The sequence below is a fragment of the Hippopotamus amphibius genome, chromosome 4 (assembly GCF_030028045.1).
Source record: "Hippopotamus amphibius kiboko isolate mHipAmp2 chromosome 4, mHipAmp2.hap2, whole genome shotgun sequence".
NCBI classification, from domain to species: domain Eukaryota; kingdom Metazoa; phylum Chordata; class Mammalia; order Artiodactyla; family Hippopotamidae; genus Hippopotamus; species Hippopotamus amphibius.
The window spans coordinates 155,190,255-155,206,464 of NC_080189.1; the positions used below are offsets into that span (position 1 = coordinate 155,190,255).

Here is a 16,210-nt window from a genome sequence, read left to right on the forward strand (position 1 = left end):
ACACGCGCACGCACAGAACGCACACACATTGAATCCTCTAATGGTGTGCTGAGACAGGCATTCCTTCCTCACTCTGCAAGTGAGGAGCTTGAGGCTCTGAGCAGTTGGACACTTGCCAAAGATCTTGGCTCACAGACTGGTTCTGGTGGACACTACAGGGATGTCTCAGGAATGAGAACCTATCGAAACGGGATGTCGACAGTCGTAGAATGCAAAGAATGAGATTTTAGAGTTGACAAGGGACCTCCATATCAGAGTTCCCAAGAGTCTGAGTGATTCGCCCAAGGTTCAGGAAGCTACTCCATGAAGAATCAGTACAGAATCTACTTCTTTTGCTACTTCAATGCCATTTCCATCCTACTCACAGGTCTCTCTTAGAAGGAAGAGAAATGAATAGACATTAGCTTTAGCAATTTAAGGTGGGGTCTGAGAGAGACTAGAAATGTTACAAAATACTGACTCTGACACATGAAGAAAAAATAAGTTAAAAAAGTGGTAGGGCGAGGCCCCAAATAGTGCCACTGACCAGTGTCTAGGAATAGTCCAACAGGGAGAGGTCACCCTCCAAAAACCTATCCAATCACCAACAACCACACACTCACCTGTTTTAGGTACATGTTTAAGTGTGCTGGTGCTCAGGTCATTATATAATTGTTATTTCATGGAATTTATGCATTCCAGCAAAGGGAATTTCTCCCAAACCAATCCCGCATTTTTACTGACTTACATTTTAAACTCAGGATTTTACTTGGGCTTTGTTGTTGTTGTTTTTAGTTTTGGCTGCATTGCAGTTTTCAGGATCTAAGTTCCCCAACCAGGGATCAAATCCGGGCCCTCAGCAGTGAAAGTGCAGAGTCCTAACCACTGGACGGCCAGGGAATTCCCTTACTTGGGGATTTTCAAAAATCTTGATGGCCTAGTGCTTTAGAGGCCAATCCATGGCATGTTCAATGCTAGTTCTGTGGATCTGGAAAGCAGTTTGAAAGCACCTAGCATTTCAATCCTTCTATAGCAGTCTTCCTAATCTCCTTCCCTCCAAATGTCTTCCATGCCAGCTTCCCTAGACCACAAGAACGTCTCTCATGTGTAAGGATCTGGATTGGCACCCAGATATCTTACTCTTTTATTGCCTTTCTCTAATCTTGGTGGGGGTACTAACAAAGCCAGACACAGGGAGACTTGAAAGCTAGCATTCTGTTCCTCAGCTGGAAATTCCATTAGCTCATGGCTTTGAGCTCCAGGAAAGAGTCATTTCCCAACTTTAGTAATTTGAAATACTAGATACCCGATTTCCTTACGATGTGACTGTCTTGCAGATAAGCACTGCAGGACCCTTCTGCGTGGCTCACGTAAACTCTGTTGAGTGACTGGAACTAAGCAACTCCTCCTGCTTGTCCCTTGTCATGTTAGTGCTGGCCGCAGTGAAGTTTATCTTTGCCTGTCAGCCTCCATTCTGTGAAGCATCTTACCACCTTCGTACTAACAGTGAAATGCAATTAGGGTGCAGATGGCTTAGATTTTCTTTTCATATACATTTTTCTTCTGCTGCATGTGGGAAGCACTGTTCTTTGAAGAAATTCAAAATTACTTCCAAGCCACTTAATGTTATTTTTACTCCAGTATGAGTGCTCAAGGACAAATGAGCACTTAGACTGAAATAGCCCACCTGAGAGAAACACAAAGCTTATCCAAAGCCCTTATCCTGCTGCTGTGTGTTAAGTCTGGACTCAATGAGCCTTATTTCACCTTAGTATTTCAATGCTGGCACATTGCCTTGCTTAGGTCATAAGGGAAGGATAGTCTTCCTTTGGAAGCATAGGTTTTCCTCACAAGAGTCTTGGTTGGCAAGAATTTTCCAGTTAACCGAAGGAGGCAGCTTTACAGACAGGAGATATACATATACATACATATATATATGTGGTGGGTTGTTTTGTTTTTTTTCCTCTTGAGAAAATAAGTTTGCAATGCATGTCTGGGACACGGCGGGAAAAGCAATTTGATATTCGGAAACATTAGAAAACATAATTCTTTGGAGGCTGTAACATCATTTCACTGTATCATTCCCCCAGTTCCAACTAATAAGTCAGTTCCAGGATTTCACTATTCTGAGTCCTCCTAAGCCTGATGAAGGAAACCAATCAGATACCTCCTCCTACCCCAAATGTTGTTGTCCCAATGTAACCTTTGTCCCAACACCTGGAAGTGACAATGACCGTTGGCATAGATGCAGTGCACCACAGTTTTTCTTCTAGTCTTCACTGTGGCTTTGAATCAAGTTTTCAATTAGGCAAGAATTAAAACAGGGAAGAAATGAAGGAGAAGGGGTGTCTAAACAACCAAGTCTTCCCTGGAAGAGAAAAGAAAGCCATGAGAAGTGAATAATAGGTTTATTTGCATATACACAAGAGAAGAGCTAGCGTTGCTGGGAGAGGGGCGGGGCTTGTGAGGAGGTAAGGCTTCAGCAGAGGAAGGCACCTTGACAAACAAGGGATTCCGGGCTTAGTAAATTAAGCACAGTTGCAACCTTCTTTTGCCCCAAGCCCACTACTCATTTAACTCATTTACCTGTTGTCCTAGAGACATAGGAATCACTTACAAAACCAGGTGGAAAATAAAAGTGGAGGGAAACAGCTTTATAAATCTGGACCAGCCACTTAAAATTTTATGTACAGGATGCAGAAAAAAAAAACCCATAAGAGGCACTTTTGAATAGTTCACAATCTAGTCAGTGCCGTCTGCCCTGTTAGTAAAAATTGCTATCATGGAAGAATCTGGGGGATTAAATATGCCTCCAAAGTTGGGGCCTCAATTCCACAAGTTTAATTAAGCAAAGGGACCCTGGAAATGGGAGTTCCTGCCAGGTTTCCAGGACCATGATCACAGACAGGAGATTTCTGGAAATGAGAGTGAAATGGCTACAGAGACAAACATTTCTCAGCCTGCTTCTGTGGGTATGCTGTGGGGCCTATCTTCTGGCAAGCTGAATCTGGGGTGTTCTCCCAAGGATGGAAGGAAGGCATCCTTACTAAAAACATCTTTCTCGGATGCTAAAGTTGAACCAGAATGAACTTTGACTTCTCTTTTGAACCCAAATGAGATAAAGACTCTTAACATGAAAAGACCAAGTTCTGCATTTGGGAACAGTAACTACCAAGTGGCTAGTTCCCAAGGGAACTTGACTTCTTTTTCTCCAGGAAGTTATGTGGATAGTCCTTAGAGAAGTCAGAAGTAGCTAGCCACTAACTAGATTAAATAATATAAAACAAAAAGATGGGGCATGCTGACTAGGAAGGGGAAGAGAAACACACACTGAATGATTATATCTTTTTTTTTTCTTTTTGTATATAAAGGATTAAAAAATTCCAATTTAATAAATTTTGGAAAAGCAAGTGTAAAATGACTTGGGCTTATACAACCAGAATTTACAATTATCTGTGTATAGTCAAAGACAAATCACAGAACCGTTCTGATTACAGATTAAAGGAACTCTAATGTCACAGAATCACGGTCCCGCTCCCCAGTGAGGTTACAGTTACAGTTGTTAACTTGTAAGCATCCCCACTGCTACTCACACTCCTTCGTCTCCTTCTCCTAAGACAATGTTTTTACACCCAAGTCACATCACACACACCAGGCACATCTTTCTTTTCACAAAGCTTAGCAAGATGGTATCTCCTCTTGGCTTAGATCAACAACCTTCCTTTATAAATAACCCCCCTTCTCCCAGTGACGAAACTCATCCAAGTATTCATCCTCCACAGGCTGTCTCCCCTTGGTCCCAGTTCCAGTAGGACAGGTCCTTTCCCAGTAAGAACGCTGGGTAAGTGAGGCCACGTCAGTCACATGCTAGGTCCTCCCTAGGCCAACACAGCTGGGCTCCTAGCGGCCTAGTGCCTTTGTGCTCGAGGAAGTTGTAGTGTTCTCTTTCTCCCTCATTTCTTCCCAGTATTCCCTTGCCTTTTCATGACATCCATGCCAACAAGATACCTGTCATCCTAGGTCTTCCTGTCTTGTGCAAGCCTTCATTAATAACCAAGTAACCACCACTGCAATGCTGAAAAGCTCCTGGTGTTTTCCTCTCTCAATCTTTATCTACCTTAACGAAACAGAGTCTCTTCTAGGAGCCAGTGACTCCTCTCTCCACACTCTCTGCCTCTTAACAGACCTACTCAAAAGAATCTGTTACTCTGAGATGCCTAGTGCTCTGCTGGATCCAGTCAGTACACCGCAGCCTCTGCGGACTGCAAGCCTGAGGGCAGTAGCCAGGCCCAGCAATTCGGACCAATCATTTTTGGGTTGAATGAAATGAATGTAGTACCACACTATGCTCTTGCCTACACTTCTTCATTAAGACAGCTACAACATTCACTTTAGTAGTCTGAGCACAAAGCTCTTGAGAGCTCTCCCCTTCTTTCAATATGCCTAGACGCCACCTCATGGGGCCAAGGAAGCACCTCCTGGCCTTCTGAGTGCCTCTTAGGAACTAGCACCTAACTAGTTAAAGTGTTACCCGCAACTAGTTATATTTTATGGCATCCCCACAGTATGGTGTTGCACCATAGCTCAATTTACAACCAGTGAAATTTATCAGGGATCTATGTTCTCTCGAATCTGATCTTAAGTGCTAACCTCCCATTAGCATTAAAAATGCTCCACTTTTAGTACATCTACATTAAATGCTCAATGAAGAAGTGCTACTGAGAAAACATGGAAAATTTCTTTAAGAAAGGAACCATGCTTTCCTTTCCAGCACAGCCAGTGGGCTGACGGCCTGTTTCCATTCTCGTCTCCATTCTTTCAGCACGAATCCACGCCTCACTGGCAACACACCTGATTTAGCAGGCACTCATTGTTAAGACCAGAACACCTATGGCATGTAAACAAGGTGAGATGGCAAAAAAATACAGATCCCCAGATCCTTTCTGATGAAGAATGGAAAGAAAAGTCTGAGCCAAGGAGCTCACGCGTGCCAGTGCGCACACACACAAGAACAAGTCAAACATCTCAACAAGGATTTACTTGAACAGAAGCTGCACAGGTACACTATGCTCAAGTCTTACTAGAAAGGAATCACTTGGATTTTTTTCCCTTTCTTAACACAGCGCGGCCACTGGCCGGCTAAACATCAGACCCATTGTTGAATAGAAGGGAGCAGCATCAGACACAACATTTCAGGCCCTGGTTTTATGTGCCTTTAATACTATTTTTCCTTTCCTCTGTGTTCACTAAACAGGATTTAAAAATTTTTGTAAAGCTACTTTTCATAGCTTTTTGTTTTCCCTTTGTATTTATCATGTTTTTAATTTCTTCTCTGAGGAGGAATTCTCTGACTCTGTATCTTCCAATTCGATTCGGTGCCTTTTGAGACCACTGTGGCCATGAACAGCCCTGCTGCTGTCTGTGTCTGGGGGATCAGTGGGGTCCTCTCTTGTTCCAGCACTGGGGGTCTCACAGGCCATTTCAGACCCACAACAATCTTTGTGTAGGAGTATCCCTGCCAGGGACAAGTTATCATGGTCAGTGTCCGAACGTCCTGGGGAAGAGTAGGCCACCACCTCCAGCTCCCCAAAGTTCTGCCCATTGTTGTGGGGGTGAGGGGGGCGGGGGTGCAGGCGTCCATTGTTGTGGTTGGCACAGATGGTTTCGAGGCTCCTCTCCTCACTGTCGTCAGACTGGGTCCTGAGACAGTTGCCAGACCCACTGCTGAGAGTGGAGCCAGATGCCTTGGGGACAGGAGAGGAGGGTGGCTCCTCAGCCCGGCTGCTCAGGGCCTTGCTTAGGGCCTTTCCATTGAGCTTCTTGGTTTCAAAAGGGTGTTCTACTGAGCCACCATTGTTAGTGTCCTGAGAGGTGTCCTCTGGTGCCTCTGCCCAAGGGTGGCCGCTGGGCTCGTGGCCCGGGCCATTGCTGGGATTTATGGCAGAAGTCCCTTCTTTAAAAGCATCCTTGCTGTGGCCTTCGGGGGGCAGGTCCTGGTTCCTTTGGGCCATGGCCGTGTTTAGACAGGCTTCCTTACTGGAAGAAGGAGCTGGGTTGTCCTTGTGGCTGGTTCCCGCTCTCCCTTCATCTGTGTCCCCAGACACAAGTGAGCTCTCTCCATCTTTGTTATTTGAGTAGGAGATATAGGAGTAGCGGAGCCACTTGTAAGCTTTATAAATCTTTCGCTCGACTGACTCTATGTCGGAAGTTGGCGATGCTCGGCTTGGCTGAATCTCCAGAGTGGACGTGCTCCGCTCGGGGGAGGAGGCGGGAGAGGAAGAGAGGTCATCTACTTTGATTTGGGGGTAATCATAGTTGTCTTCTCCAATGTAGGTGTGGGCAGGCTTGGTCGGGGCACCGGGCCTCTCTTCTCGAGGCGTCTTCTGCCGGCGCCGCATGGCGTTCCGCTGCCGGGTGGATGCTCGCCGTTCATTCAGCTCCTCCTCGTCCTCAGAGCTGCTGGAGCTGCTGGAGCTGCTGGACTCGTCTTCGGGGCTGGGAGACCGTGGCCGGGGGAAGAGATCTGTGTCCAGTTCCACTTCACAGGCGTTCTCTTCAGAATCAGACTCGTTGGAAAGGGCCAGGAGGCGTTTGTCCTGGTAGCGCCGTAGGGCAGACAGGCGCTGCTGGCGAGAGGTGGCATCCTCGCACGTGGGCGGTGGAGGAGTCGAAGCCACCACATTTGTGGCCGTGACCCGCAGGGGCCCCAGGTGGAAGGAGCTGTCGGCAGACTCATCCACTGTTGGCGGAGGGGAGCGGGGCAGCGAGGCTGAGGACTCGGAGTCGGTGTAGCCCGAGCGCTCGCTGACCCCCGCGTGCAGCTGGAGGATGGTGCTCTCGCTGAGGTCGCTGTCTGAGTCAGAGCTCCAGCCCTCGATCTCGCGACGCACCAGGGAGTCAAAGAAGGCCATCATCCGGGGATCTTCCTGCACAGACTGATTGGCGTAGTCATGAGACAGGCCACTCCCACTGTTCAGCACAAGGCTGATGTACTCTTCGTGGGTGTACAGACAGCGCGAATCATCCTCAATCCGACCGTCCAGATCTCCGGTACATCCTGGCTGCTTGTATGGGCTCCAGATCTGCACAGGAGGCAAACACAAAACCAACAAGGCCTGATTGGAATGTACTCTAAAGGTGTTGGCCATAAAGAGCTTCCCCAGACCCTCCCTGTCATTTAGCCAGAACTTGCTAACCAACTTTAAAAATACAATCCAGACTGGATGATGTGGGCCACATATGAAAATGGAAGCTTCTAGAGTCAGATGTGGGACAAAGCACGGTCTAGGACACAGCATTAGCCTAGTTTCAGGAGACCCAAGTCCCGGCTCTAGGTCCAGGTCAAACACGCACCATGTCTCCCACTACCCTCCTCCCCTTTAGCTTCCTCTATTAGTAGCTTGCAAATTACAATAACCCCCTTCATAATCTCAGAGGATAGAAGATGACTTAAAGATTGGCCAATGTGTTCAAAACTCTCAAAAGACTGGAGAGATACCACTTTTCCAGCATGAAAACAGACCCAGCAGTCGGTCCTCTGCGACAGTTAATATTTCAGCCTATAACTCTACTTCTCCCCAACTGCAACATTTCTATTTTTAACCAATGGGAATTGCTTACTGGAGCTTGATAAGAATAGCCAACTGCCTACACGGCAGTTCCCTCTTGGACATGCAGGCATCAGTTACCCAGGAAACTGGGTTCTCTTAACCAGGGAGCAGCTGGCTTGCTCCCCAACTCTTCTGTTAGCTGAAGGAATAGGTAAGGCACACCCTCCAAGACCAGAGACCCATCCCTTAATACCCCTCCACTCCACAGTCACAGACATGGGCTCACAGCAAAAAGGTGGCAGAACTAGGATTCAAACTAAGGTCTGTCTGAATGCAAAAGCCCAACTTTACAAGTTAAATAAGTTATGCAAAAATGAAGTTCAAGGTAATTAAGCTGTCGCTGCAAATGAGAATGATTAGCTTCACCTGACTGCCAGACTGGTCCAGAGCAGCTTAGAGAAGCTCGGTTACATCAGCTGGTAGTCATGGCAACTCAGATAAAATTCCAGGTGATTTTCTTGCCTTGACAGGCTGGTGTCTATCTTTAGATGGCACCCAACCCAGAGAACAGTGAATTCTCATTCCCTATCTTCTATCGAGACAATGGCTTTGTTTTCCCAAAGCTATCCAAGGACAAATTCGCCTTCTTGTGAGCATGCTCCTGAGGCCCACTCCCTCCGTGCTTTACTTTCATCTCCTAGGAGGTAGTGCCTCTTTGGAGGATCCCCAGTTAAAGAGGGGCTGAAGAAACCTTCTAGGCTAGGTCTCTTCACCAATTCCCAACTCAGATTCATTCCTCTTTCAACTGTGTTCCCTGCCCACAACTCCTCAGGTGTTCTCCCATCCCAAGCTTCATAATCTCACCCAGGGGACTTTTAAGGCAGTAGTTCTCAAACTTTGGCATGCATGTGAATTATCTGAATAATTAAAATGCTGACTCCCGAGCCCCACCCTCCGAGATTCTGATTCGGTAAGTCATGGGTAGGTTACCAGGGCTCTGCGCTTTTAATAAGCACTCAAGGGGTGAGTAAGCGGGGGAATCAACTTTGAAGAAAAACAGTATAAGGTAAGCAGCAGAAAATAAAGGCCTTGTCTTTAGAGATTCTCAAATTCTTTGTGAGGCTCAATGTTTGGGAAACATTTAGACTTGGCCTTCAGCAACAGGCTCAAGCTATAAATGACTATCTCTGCAAACAGATGTCTCTGGGAATAAAAGTTTGGTGGCCTAGAAAAAAACTGAGGGGTCCAACAGGCAAAACCCTTAGGATGTTCTGGGGTCTCAGTCTATATTCTGGGCTAAATCTCTCACTCCCTCAGTTTAAAAATGGAAAATGTAACTAACCATGTTGCATAATATGAAGATAAATCTATACGTACTTCCCAGAAACTCAGAATTTAACAGAATCACACAATAATAACGGTGACATGCTTGCTGGCCCAACTATCCAACAAGCCTAGGTTTTAATCTGCTACCCAGCCCCCTTTATCTTCACTTCAGGAATGAAAATCATAATACTGAAAGTCGACGTTTATATGCGCTCTGGAATGTATTAGGCTGAGGTAGACTTTCATTCCTGAAGCTTGCAGTAATGGAACAAAACACTGTATCAGGAGGCAAGAGGCTTGAGTGTGGGTTCCCACACAGCTCTAGTTTGCTGGTGACCTTGGGCGAAGCTCAGCTCCCTCATCTAAACAGTGAAATGAGATGGATCTCATACAATCCTAAGATTCAGAGCAAAACAAAACGCCCCTCCCAGATGGCCAGTCTTCAGTCCTCAAGGGACCTGCAGCACAGAGCTGTGGGAACAGGCAGAACAGGTAGGAACCCGAGCCTCACCACTTCACATGGCCCAGAGCAAATGACTTCACCCTTGAAACCTCTTTTCTTATCTGTACAAATGAGAAGGAAATGTTACAATGTGTACCAAAGCACCAATAACTGGTGCTTCCTCCTTCACCTGGCAATTGAATACTTCAACAGGAAGGTTTTAGACTCTTCCTCAGAGCCGTCTCAACACCAGGCGCACTGGCCATCCCGATTATGCTAGTCCTCAACCTTAAAATATCAACTTCAAACATTTGTGAACTGTTTTTTTTTTTCCACGCTGAAAGTCAACAACTTCGCAGTGAAGCAATGAAAACACAACTTCCTGTTGCGTGTTAAATGTGGTCAGACATTCCTCTTCATGGGGCAAGTTTCATGAGAAAAGGAGCAGGGATGAGCAGCTTTCTCTTCAAGCCCAGTGAAAAGCTGAGCTCAAGAGGCTGCTGAGGAAAAGGATGCAGTTCAGTTCTTCTTCAAACATCACTGAAATGGAAAGTAATTTAAGTAACAGGTGTTCTGATCTACACATGCTTGATGCACCATCTCTAAACCCTTTTCTCTCTTTGCGCTATCACACTACATGTAGACATTTGCCCACCTACCAAGAAAAACTACACAGATAGAGACTCAAGTTGTTTTTCATAGGTGCTCCACACTCTCTAATCTGGATTTCAAGACTCCCTGGGCCCACCTCTAGCCTACCGTCCCGGTCTTACATCTAAACCCGCCCCCCCCCACCCCGTGCTCTTCACTTTGGCCAAATGATCATTTTCTAAGCAGGTCCTACACTTTGCTGTTTCTGAGCATTTATTCATGAGCACACTGCCTGGAATGCAACAGGTGATCAATAAATATTTATTGATTCAGGAATACAGGGATATGTGTATAAAAACAGATGATTGAACTTGGTGTACCCCCCAAAAAATATTTATTGATTCAGTGAAATAATTAAATATCCATTCTCTCTCCTTGAAAATGGTGTCCCCATCTTACTCCTTTTGTTTCTTTTGCAGTCTTTTTTCTTCAAAATCTGGTTCAAGTATTACCTACACTAAAATTACCCCAGATGGGAAAAAAAAGTCTCTCCCTCGCTGCATAGCAGTTTCTATCTCTTACGTACCCACTGAATTTTTCGCTACCTTTATTTCTTGTCTCTCCTACCTGGGTCATCAATTCCTATGGGGACTTGCATTACCTTTCTTTGTTTATGTTCCTCACAGGGCCTAGCACAAATAGCACACAGTAGGTATGGTTCACAAATATAGGGTGAATAAATGAATATTGGTCTTTGAGGAGAAAAATACCAGCATTTGTTCCATCTTGCTCTTTCTTTTGTTTAACTATAAAATGAGCCCTCCTTTATTCTAAGTATGGGCATTCCAGGGGACAGAAGACCTGTTATGGGTGAGAAGAGGCTGGCTCTGACAACAGGGACTCTTCTTACAGGCTAGAAAGGCATCAATAAAGGACAAGTCAGGGGAAGGTGGAGTGAGTAGTGAGAGAGGTGGAGAGAAAAAAGCAGGCTGGACTAGAATATGGTGGAATGGTGCTCTTTGAACCATTGATCCTCTCAGAAACAGCAAATAAGAAAGTGACTTTCATTAAAATAGAAATTGTCAGGCACAGGTAACATACAAGGCACTCCTAGGTGTCAAGTCACTGTTAGCATCCTCACTTGACAGATGGGAGACAGACTCAAAGAGCTGCCCGAGGGTACTAACTGTACTGACTTCAGGTTTCAAATGGCTAAACATGCCTCCTGGTGGGGCAGGGTTCAGACCCCACTGGAACCTGGAAGCAGTGAGCTCCATAGTTTAGTCTGAATACTTTCACAGAGAAAATATTTTCTTCTCCTTCTCCTCTGAGAACTTGGCTACTTTCCAACCTATGACCTTTCGGGTAAGGACTCCAGTTGACCAAACAATAATTGGGGAGACTTAGCACAGAAGCATCCCAGAGTGCACAGCCAAGCAGGAATCTTTCTTCTAAAGGAGATGCTCAAGCAGAGCTCTCTGAGAAAGAGAGTGATGTCAGCAGGCCGAGGGAGGACATGCAACTGTGCCAACCCATGAGTCACAGGCTAAAGGAGAAGGGAAAGCAATGCAAGGGACAGGGCCAATTCAATGACTGTCCAAGTGAAGGACTACTGAGATGACTGAACCCAGAAGGGGCATCAGGCTGCCTGCTGCCATCCCACTAGCATGGTAAGTGTGACAGTACACTGGGAAGAACAAAGAACAGGGCTCTATGCTAGTCTTACCACTAATTAGCTGTATAATTAACCCCAGGCAGTAAATGTATAATTCACACCTCATCATCTGCAAAAAGACAAGTCAGTGAAAACGATCTAGAAGTCCTGCTCTAGCCCTGTTTATTTGTGGGTAAACAAATGTATGCAATCATGAAAGTCAGCCCTGATCCACAGGACCAATAAAACCTAAATAAAGGAAGCTGAAATAAGGACAAATAAAAATACTGACCCATACTCCAACACTACATTTCTGATAGCTTCCTCTGCCTCAGATACAAGTTGGATAGCTTTTTAAATTTTTTTTGAAGAACAAAAGAAAATGAAACCTATCAATTTGTTACAAATCCATTTTTACTTGTCCCCTGAAACCTCCCTCAGGTTTTCAATGTCGTTTGGGGGGAGAAAATGAGTTGTTTTATGTTTTGCTGGGGGTGGGGTGGGGGTGGGATATCATCTACCCTTATTTAAATGTCAAGTCATCACAGGGTCCTCAAGAATTCCTCATTTGCCCTGAACCCTCATTTTCTCAGATGTGGGAAAGGGTTACTAGCGACTGGAATGTGAGTGATGGGCAGTGGGCCATCCTTCCGTGGACACAGGCCCGGCTGGGTCTCTCAGTTGCAAGCTCTAAAAATATTCCTTGGCAGGGTTAAGTTCATTCAGTCAATGTGCAATTGATGCAAGTGTTTAGCCTCAATCACAACCACATGCAGTGGTTTTTGATACGTCCCGAGACAAGTTAGCTATGGTTCTGGCAGTTACTTAGTCATATCTGCACCATATGAGGACAAAAATTAATGCAAAGTGCACACTGAGTAACGTAGGGCATGGTAGCTTCTTTACCTCCAGATGAGGTTTGGAAAGCAGAATTCACCCAGATCAAAGGCCACTGGAAATGCAGCGGCACACAGATAGTAGTAACTAGTTTCAAAGCCTAGTGACTATTTTTAAAAATGGTCCTGAAAGAACCACTCTTCTTAACCATCAATTTTTCCATATTTTGTAATATGTCAAAATAATTGAGAATTTTGATAAACCTTTAGTATGTTTAGCTATGAGGTCCTACATATATGGTTTTAGTTTCTTCCATTTATGAATTGCGATAAATTCTCTACAAGGACAAAAGGGGAAGGTGCCTCACCTTGATAATCTTTTCCACACCAGAAGAGCAGATCATGTAGGTGTGGGGGTTAAATCGGACCTGGTTAACAATAGACCGATGCCCTTTCAGCACCATGAAGGCTCCGTTGACCACCCTACCAATGCCACCTGGGAAGACAGAAGGAAACAAAAATCAAATGATGAAACAAATGGAAGTAAAACAGGTTTCAGTAATGGCAAACAGCTCTGAACTAGAGCCGAGATTTCTTATTAACTATACCACCAGCAGAATGCTTAATCTTACAGATAAAGTTGCTATGGAAAGAAGGAAGATGAAATCTCTCTCAGCATATGTGCTCTTACCAAGAGCCTTTATTTAGTCTTTAAGCGTTGCCCACGCCCACCCACTGCAATTCCATTGTCAATGAAGCCACAGCCACTTAAAACATTTCTCAAGTTTTTGATCCTCAAGATAGAATCCAAGTGCTACCTTAGAAAAGGCCAGTCATAAGCAAAATGAGACTTAACTGCTTGGGAATAGTTAGGCAGCTGAGCCAGGGACATGCAGAACCAGAAGCATATAATTACTTAAATGCACACACACAAAAATCTCTGATCTGGTTGCCCTCAGTTTCTATGATGAAAATAGCAAAGAAAACAAACATACAAAAACCTCTGGGAAAATAATGGAGAAAATTCTTTCTTCACTCTGATAGCAGGGAGAACTAAGGATAAAGAAAGGATACACAGGTCCCTTTCATAATAAGCCCAGGTATTGAGAATTAGAGAGTGCAGACCTTAAATACACCATGAATGGAGCCCAGGTATTGAGAATTAAAGAGTGTAGGCCTTAAATACACCATGTATGGAGGCCACTGACAGAAAGCTGTATCTTAAGGACCATCCTGTAGGCTTTCTTCTTCAATGACTGAGAAAAATACCAGAGCCCTAGAACTTATAACACAGACGAAAATGTCATCACTTATGAACTTGGGATAATCTCAAAGGTTCAACTTCATTGGTAAAGGCATTACACTCACACAGAACACATGCACCCCAGTTCTGAATAAGGTCACTTCTGAGCAGCCATCAACAACTTAGTACACACAGAACAATCTGTGCTCCTGGCCAACTGGCAAAATATGATGTGCACAGACATAAACAAATGTGTGTTCATTTATTTAAGCAATGAGTGCCTTCTTAGGCCCTACCAGGAGCATGGCACCGCGCTAGGGCACCATCTCAGCGCCACGTGCCTCCCTCCTAGTCCCAATTCCACCTTGTTCAAACATTCATTCCAAATGTTTCTCATCTCAGTATCTGGAGGGAAATGGCCAGAAAGAACAATATCCCTTTTCCAGAAATAATCTGATTCTGCAGAAGGTGTTTTCTACATTTGGCCTCCTGACACAACTCCTCTTTTACCTCTTCTGCCTTATGAAAGATATCCTTCTTTATTGGCATGTACATATCTTTTTAATGACAGCAAGAGGTTTCAGACTGTACTAATTTGCTCCTTGGTGGTGCCAACTTCAGACTGTACTGATTTGCTCCTTGGTGGTGCTAGCACCAGGTGCTTACCCTACTTTGTGAGTGACAAAAATGTCCTTTGCCTAAATTTTCCCCCATGTATGACATTATTAATATTCGAATTATCCAGGATGGATAATACATTTACAGCCATTCACATTTCAGCCCAACATCATCACATTTGCTAGTAAACCGTGAAGGAGAAGAAAGTAACTAGGACATATGTGTGTTTTTATGGAGACAAAGGATCAGGAAAGGTTTAAGCACCAACATAGGCTGCCTTGATGGGAACCCGTAGGCAGCCTGAGTGCACCAGGTTCCTACGGTAAAGTGGAAGGAAGGGAAGGTAACCTAAGCCTAGTCAAAATAAAAAGAAACTCGAGAGAATTAAGGGAAAGGGATCCATGGGAATCTAAGATGGTTGTCCCAATACAGTGATCTCACCACCCCAAGGAGTTCCTTTGGGTCTGTTTCTGTTCTAAACATGGCTGATTCAATAAGTAGCAGTCCTGTTCACAGATCTCTTCTGAATTCTGTTTCCAACATCCTACTCCTGTTCATACCCCTACTGGGGTGGTCACTAGTAAAGAAACTTATGGTTGAACCTAGTACCAATCTCCTGTTTAATCCTTACGCCTCTAAGAAAAGGACTTTAAATGACTCAGAGAATTTCAGAGACTTCTTCCAAGTAGCTAGTAAATGGCAGAGGGAGAATTTGAACCAGAGTCTGTTTGGTTATAATGCCTAAGATCCTTCCTTACTGTATCAGTGGCCTTGAAGAAATGAAAAGGTTTGAATAGGGATGGAGTCAGAAGGTCATAACTGATTTCTAAATCCTTCTGGCAGTCACCATACAAGCTGATTTTCTTTTGAAGTCCTAAATTTAAAAGGTGGGAAGGAGAAGATTCTATCCAATGGTAACCTGAGTGCAAGCTCTATAGTATCAGCACAGGGCATTTCATCACATTGCCAACACTGAATAGTCTGAGAGTAGAGCTGGATCTCTTACACACCTAGAACCTGGGTGCAATGCCTGAACTAAAGCAGGTACTTAGTAAAACTAAAGCAGGTATCCATTGTTGACTGGATAGTGTTTCAGGAAAGCACAATTCTAGAGTAAGAATCACCAAAGGAGGACAGATAGAAGGTTTCATGTCTTAAAGAATCAACTACCACAGAACTAAAGTTTATCAACTAAACCAATCTTTCTGTCAAAGGTGACTTAGAATACAATTACAATAACTTTCAGATCTAAGGAATAATTGAAGGGTATCAATGCTTGAAAATTCAGACCATGGAAAAACTGTTTCTGTTGCTCTTTCACACACTGTGACTTCATCTGGTTTCTCTTCCTGGCAGCAATTTTAATAAGAGATCATTTCTCCTTCTTCCTACCCAAATGTGTACCCAGGAAATCTGAAAAAGAGGAGGTAGTCAACAGAGCCAAGAGACCAAAGGTGAAAACAGGTACAGGAAGAATTATTGCTGCTATCTGTATAAGGTAACCCAGGCTGTGTACACAGAATCATAGCAATGAATAGGCTTCAGAGAGGTTCTCTACAGTCCCTCTCCTGGTTTCCGGGTTTCAAGTGACTGAATACAGCTGCTACTGTACAGTTTACATACTATGATTTTTAGAGAATAAATTTTTATCAGTCCTGGAGATTTATATAAATCAGATAGATTTCTTTAGAAATGGCTAATGTCAAGATGCCAATACCAGTAAGAACTTGGGGTCTCCTCTCCATTATCTAACCAGAGCCTGCCCATCAACAGCAGAATCAAGTTGGAAAAAGTTAGGTGGGGAATATTTTTGCCAAGAACTACATAACCTACATAATCTCCCTTCAGAGTCATCCCTCATCTGTGGGTGAGGGGCCCAGTGAGGATCAACCTCATCCCATGGTTACTGAGCTGGGTCATGACCTAATCACTAATAATGGTACCAATGAATAAAATAGCACACACCCAAGT

General features: G+C 44.5%; 1 protein-coding gene across 3 annotated transcripts in view; it reads right to left on the reverse strand.

Moving 5' to 3' along the window:
• Positions 1-2,372: 2,372 nt before the first annotated feature.
• Positions 2,373-16,210, reverse strand: part of DCAF5 (DDB1 and CUL4 associated factor 5) — a 94,864-nt gene continuing 81,026 nt past the window's right edge. For all 3 annotated transcript variants that reach the window (XM_057731524.1, XM_057731522.1, XM_057731523.1), the window contains 2 exons: positions 12,747-12,874; positions 2,373-7,061 (listed from right to left, as the gene is read on the reverse strand). In XM_057731524.1, the coding sequence (XP_057587507.1) occupies positions 5,292-7,061; positions 12,747-12,874 (1,898 nt within the window). In that variant the 3' untranslated portion in view covers positions 2,373-5,291. The remainder of the gene's footprint in view (positions 7,062-12,746; positions 12,875-16,210) is intronic.